The sequence below is a fragment of the Corvus brachyrhynchos genome, unplaced genomic scaffold, assembly GCF_000691975.1.
Source record: "Corvus brachyrhynchos isolate BGI_N302 unplaced genomic scaffold, ASM69197v1 scaffold22, whole genome shotgun sequence".
Taxonomy (NCBI): domain Eukaryota; kingdom Metazoa; phylum Chordata; class Aves; order Passeriformes; family Corvidae; genus Corvus; species Corvus brachyrhynchos.
In genome coordinates, this window is record NW_008238355.1 from 6,514,959 (window position 1) to 6,521,252 (window position 6,294).

A 6,294-nucleotide genomic window follows, 5' to 3' on the forward strand; every position below is an offset into this window, starting at 1 on the left:
GTGGTTGGCATGATCTCATCATTCCTTACTGATGGATGATAGACAAAGCACAACCCAGACATTGCAAACGAAGGTAAATTTACTGAACTAATAAATAATTTAACAATCACTAGTCTTGAGGATTTTTCTCTTTTATTTACAACCTCTCCACAGTTCTCAGACAAGCATGGCATACATTTAAATGATGCTCTTCAGACAAACCATGATGACAACCTGAGCTATTTTCAGGTGTCGCATTTTGACTTTTCTTGGTGACCGGTGATTTGGAAGAAGCTACCTTGTGTTTTCTGTAGAGATCATTGTAGAGAATTCGGAAATTCTTCCTTGTGTAGCTGCTCCGATAAGCTTCACCAAGGAGGTACTCTATCACTAGTCCAATGTCAATGAGTGATATCTTGTAATCCAAAGAAAGGCTGTTCTGAAACACCAGATGTCACAAACATTTCATGATGCTGTTATATGCAACATTCAACCACGTCACAGCTCTCCTATTGTAAGGGAAAACTGGAAAAATGTGCAACTGAGAGCTCCTGCATCATTCACATTCATTCATATGTGCACATTCATTACAAATATGGAACTCCCCTCAGAAAGAGGGAAAAGTGATGTCTGCAGTTCACTGTACCCACATTGCATAGGGACATACATTGCAATGTTCACAAGATCAGCTGCATCCAACAGGGAGGATAACAATTCTTCAGGATAAGCACCAACAGCAGAGGTACTGATAAAAACCTTCCCATAACAAGAGAAAACTAGCATGGTATGATTAAGTACTTTGATTAATTCAAATTGAAGAAGTAGATGAAGCATGTATTTAATGTTGCAGAGTAATTCCTAGAGACTGGAAATATCTTGCTGAGGCTCAAGGCTGTCTTGCCAACTAGGAGAACAGTAGTACAGGCACTAGCTCTACCTTCTGAGTCTCTCACCACTTCTGTTTAAAGCACCATTGCCCATCTTACCTCCACTGTCCTTCCAAGACCCAAGGTTTGTGACAAATTCTCTGAAGAACAAATTACATTCCATGCAGATTTTAAAAATGACTGGTAAAACCTTAAACTACAACTCCTTGAAGTGAAAAAGTGGCCTGCATATGAATGGGATGAGAGATGTTATGTATTCCTAGCAGCGTATGCCTTTCAGACTGTGAAAAGTCTTTTACTCCATTGGACTGAGGGTGTTTTTTCAATAGACTCCAGTAGCAAGCCTCAGTACACTCAGCTAGGGCCACTCAGCCCCAGGTTACAGAAGGCATCAACATGCTGAGCACTCTGGGGCAAAAGCACATCTCAAAATAGTTTATCAGGTCTGTCATTGAGAGTTAGGCAACTATTTCTGACTACCTGCGCTTGTAGATACTTCTCTGCACTATCCCCATCTTTTATGTCATCAGAGCAGACTGCAATGTATGTTTCTTCAAAAGTAGCAGCATCAAAGCTGGCCACACTAATGAAGAAAATATTCTGTAATTCATGGTCACATCGCTCTGCTGACTGTCCCAACTACAGTGTCACCATTTTTAATCAGACTGCAACTGCACAACAGAAGCACAGAGCACTTATTTTTACTTACAGAAGCTCAGGTGAAAAAGGCTTTTCAGCATTTAGACCTGTTTACAGGTCCCAAGTTTAGCTTACACAATGGCATAGAAAGTCTTGAAATTGTGCAGACATTTTTTATACTAATGCCATTACTGTATATCAAATGCCAAAAGCTTCTCTATAGATCACTTACTGGGTTTTCCCAAAGTGTCCTGAGATATATAGAGCCATATATAGATGGATTTTAGGGAAGGGGTCATATCAATCACTTCAGTGAAGAAGAGAGGTTTCTCAGCCTGGAAAAGCTCGCTGTTTTTTCAAGATTTAGATGTTTCAATACATAGATCTTCCAGATTTATAACATAGATTAGATCTTGAATATATTAATCAGTGTGGAAAAACACAGAAAATGGTTTGTTATGGAGACCAGGATACCTTACATCTATCTAAAGAACCGTAAACAGGATTGACATGAAAGTCACCCACAACAACAAAATCATACCACAAATCCGACAGAACCCTGCAAACAGTCAGACTTACCATTTCATTTTATCTTAGCAATCATACCCTGGAAATAATTAGCCAGTTAGTCTAGATTTGGATCTAGGAATCTCCTTTGTTGAAGTCTAGATGCATAAAGAACAGCTCATCCCTTCCTGGCTAAGCAGTGCTTAGCCATGTACCTTATTCAGGTACAATAGACAACAGAACTGTGAAATAAACTAATGATAATAACAATAATAACAATAAATAACAGGGCTGCTATTAAATTTCTAATGGAACCAGTGCCCCATGCAGTAGTCATCCACTGCCACCTTCTGTTGTCCTAGGCAATGCAGAACATCAAAATATTATCTCTTGTCACAGTATCTTTTTGTTACTGCTCTAACAAGGAATGACTTCTTTAACTTTGGGGGAAAAGTAGACAACCTTAAAGCAATGAGCATAATTACTGCACTAATTCATTAAGTCTTTTGTACAATCACTTCAAAACGTCAATTTAGTAATGTGAGAAAGAGAGTCTGATCTACACGAACTGCTTGGCTTTGAAATTAAGGTATGGGACCCTTGGGAGCCTCAGCAGCAATATGTTGGTTAATTGCTTAGGGGGTCAGTGGAATTAAGATGAAACCATTTAGCAGATATAGGACTGTAATAATGAAGCCATCAATTCTATTACTAAGATTTCCCTGTATTATCTAATACCAGCTTGCCAGTGGACACTGAAGTTCTAATCTAGTGTTTTTGTCCCCAGCCTTCACTATGTCTATTACCTGTTTCACATCTCGAACTAGATGGTATAAAAGGAGATTTGATGGTCCTTGTTTCTGTGGTGGGAATAGAAAACACAGTAAACAAACATGTCATTCTACACTAGAAAATCAATACATTATAAGAAAGCAGCTAAAAATATCTACAGAATAAACTACTGTGATTCAAACTCTCCCCACTCTACTCACAAATCTTTTCAAAAATATTTCAACAACAATCTGCAACACCTCTACTATCTTAAATCTGAAACTGGTATAGCTTTGGTCTAAACAACATACCATTTTCAGCAAGGTAAGCATATATTACATACCAGATTAAAATCTGAACATACTCCTCGTCAGCTTCCAATGAGTACTCAGTCTGGTTCATGACAGTGAATCAAAAATAACAGCCTTGCACACCATTCCCAAACCCCCACACTACCATCAAAAACAACCAAACCCGTTTATTTCTTTTTGGTTTTTTTCAAAAATCCTTCATACAAATGTGACCTAACCATCAGATCTCTTAAGCAAAACAGTATTGTTTCCAGGCTTTCATATCTAAAGTTGTACACTGGAATTTTAAATACTCACTGTATTGTAGAGTTCTTCCAAATGAGATATGGTAAGAAAACGGTGCATGTTCACTCCGTGTTCTATTAATAGTTTCACAAAATCCACACGATCCATGACTAAAGCATTCAGCATTGCCTGTTCCAAGGCACCAACCTCCAGATGGACCAAGTTGATGGAAAACATTAGAACGTTACTTTTAGAAATAAATAAAACTTTCCTGGAGCTAGTAATCTCTCCACCACAATGACTTGTCTCTGTGTATATTTAAAGTGCAAGTACAAAAGAAAAATATGCTGGACAAAACATCTGTGTAAAAAGCCAACAGAGGGAAAGAAAAACATTTTCCATAAATCCAACATCTACATACCTCTACAAATGTAACTTTACAAACAAACTCTGACAATGCTTTCTCTACTCTCTAATTCACTTCAGAAGACAACATATGATAATGCAGGACACAGAGGAAAGTGGGGGTTTTTTATTGACACATGACAAAAGCTATTTCAAAGTACTATAGAGAAGTCTCTACAGAACTGCAGGTTCTTTAAAGCAAACCTTTTTTCAAATATGAGAGAGTACGAGTGTTAGAATAAACTCCCTCAAAGAAACACGAAGCCTAACTACAAGAAGCGTCCAAAGGGTGAAGGCACTCTACTCATGGCATTTGAACAGAGCTTAACAGGGCTTATGCATGCAAAATGGCAAAGGAGTTAGACATATGAGGTTCATATAAATCCATATAAACTTTTTTTACAGGGCACATATGCCCAGGAAATGCAGTGGGGTGAGCAGAATGAGGAGGCTGGCACATTAAGAGGCAGGTGCTAGTGCTAACTTGGAAATAGCGCATTCCATGTATATATAGAGGTTTGACAGAAATTATGTTAAAAGATGACCAATAAATGTTACAGAATTCTTACATGTAAAAAAGAAAACTTATGCACTCATCCTGAATCACTGGGTTTTCTTCCAGAAATATCTGAGAGTGACTGGCCATTCCTGTATTAAATTTATTCTAACAGTCCTTGAGCTGGCAGCGTGTCTGATGAGGTTAGCAGCTCTTTGATAACTATTAGAATGGTATTCTTTGGTATGAAGTCTGTTTGAGATGGAGTTGACACTTAAGCAGAAACATAGTCACAGATGGTTATAACCTTTACCTTCTGAACTTCTAAGACTAGAGTTAGAAAAAGAAATGGCCACAATATGTGGAAAATTGTGCATGTTGCCTTGAAACACTTAAATAGACAGAAATATTATAAGACTCCACAGACAACCCCCTCAAAACTGCTCCTTAGATATGTAACTCAAAATTTGAACACACAACCACAGTAACACTGCAGAAGCTGTAGCCTCTGACAGCTGCAGGTCCGGCAGAATCTGACAGTCAGAGGGTTGCTTCACTTTAATTAAGAAAGCAACTAAAAGTTAAAGGCAAACTTTAAAACCATCCTTGTACATTTTCTTTGGTTTTTTTTTTTTCTTTTCAGTGCAAGAAAAAAATAGTTGGTTTGGGGTTTTTTTCCCTGCTTAGAAAAGAAAAACATTCAGGAGTGTATGTCTTCCTAAATTTTGCTTGGGGAAGCAGCAAGAGATGTGAGGCTTGTTTATTATGATGTCTTTAAATCTTACTTGAAGGGGAGAACATAATTTTTATTTGACCCACAGGCTTTTATTCAAAATAGTGCTGAACATTGTACTGAAATAGACATGAACAGATACATCAATTTTTTCAAACGTTCCAGAAGCAGAGGCAAGGGAGTAGGGGGACTGCCTGAGGATCTATTGGGCCAAGGTATAAAAGAAACACTCAAGACTATTGCAGACATAGCAACCTAATTTGTTGCATCACTGCTTACTACAGAACAGGCTGGGAAAGTCCTATATTAAGTTGTTCTTTATGGCAGAAAAATCTGAGGAACTGTGTCAAATTGAAATGTCAGTAGAGAATATTATAGAAGCCATCCATAAAGTGGTAGTGGTAAATGGTCAGGACCATGTGGTATTCACCTAAGAGTTCCCAGAGAACTGAAGTACAGCTGAAATCAGCCCCTTTAACAGCAGCATCAAAGACAGTAGATATGAAATATGCCAATTGTTAAAAAAAAAAGTTGTCAAAGTATGGCATATCAATACAGTTAGAACTTTGTAAGGACAAATATAACAAAAGTACAATAATAACAACATTTTAAAATACAGTAGAATAAGTGAAAGCAAGGTAGTTACTTTGTAGACTGAAATCTGAACTCTACCAGAATTTCGACAGTGACAGTCAGAAAAAGGTTCTAGCTGATCTATCTTCTGTAATGATGAATATAAGCTGGATATAAGTTAAAATCACTTTAAAAAGGCATAGAGCCTATTAGGATTTATCCTTAGATTAACATAGAACAACCTGTAAAATAATAGTTTTTCACTAAATATCTAAATGAGAATATTGAGTGCTGATCTACCTATTCCAAAAGATGACTTTTACACCTGAAAATTCAAGTACACAGAACAGAAGGAAATATTGTCAAAAATATGGAAAAACTGAACAGATAATCCCCTTGGAAAAGCCAGGAGCAAAGAGGCTGAACTGCATAATAGCTCTCTAAACCCTTCTGTGTTGAAGAGGTGGGGATCAGGAAAATGTTATTCATTATTTACACACACATACAGAATCATAGAATCACCTAATTTGGAAAAGATCTTTAGATCATCAAGTCAATCAGCAAACCTAATACTAACAAGCCCGCCACTAAACCCTGTCCCGAAGTGCCACATCTACATGTCTTTTAAGTAGTTCCATGGTTGATGACTCAACACATCCCTGAGCAGGCTGTTTCAACAGTTGACAATGCTTTTCTGAATAAATTTTTCCTAATATCCTGTTGGGGTGGATCAGCCTGCTCTCAGGCTGAAACCATCAAATGTCACTC

At 37.6% G+C, this 6,294-nt stretch overlaps 1 protein-coding gene across 1 annotated transcript in view; it reads right to left on the reverse strand.

Moving 5' to 3' along the window:
- TRPM6 (transient receptor potential cation channel subfamily M member 6) overlaps positions 1 to 6,294 on the reverse strand; it is a 73,158-nt gene that overhangs the window by 53,093 nt on the left and 13,771 nt on the right. Inside the window, 3 exon segments of the mRNA XM_017735340.1 lie at positions 278 to 418; positions 2,819 to 2,872; positions 3,392 to 3,526. Coding sequence (XP_017590829.1) covers positions 278 to 418; positions 2,819 to 2,872; positions 3,392 to 3,526 — 330 coding nt within the window.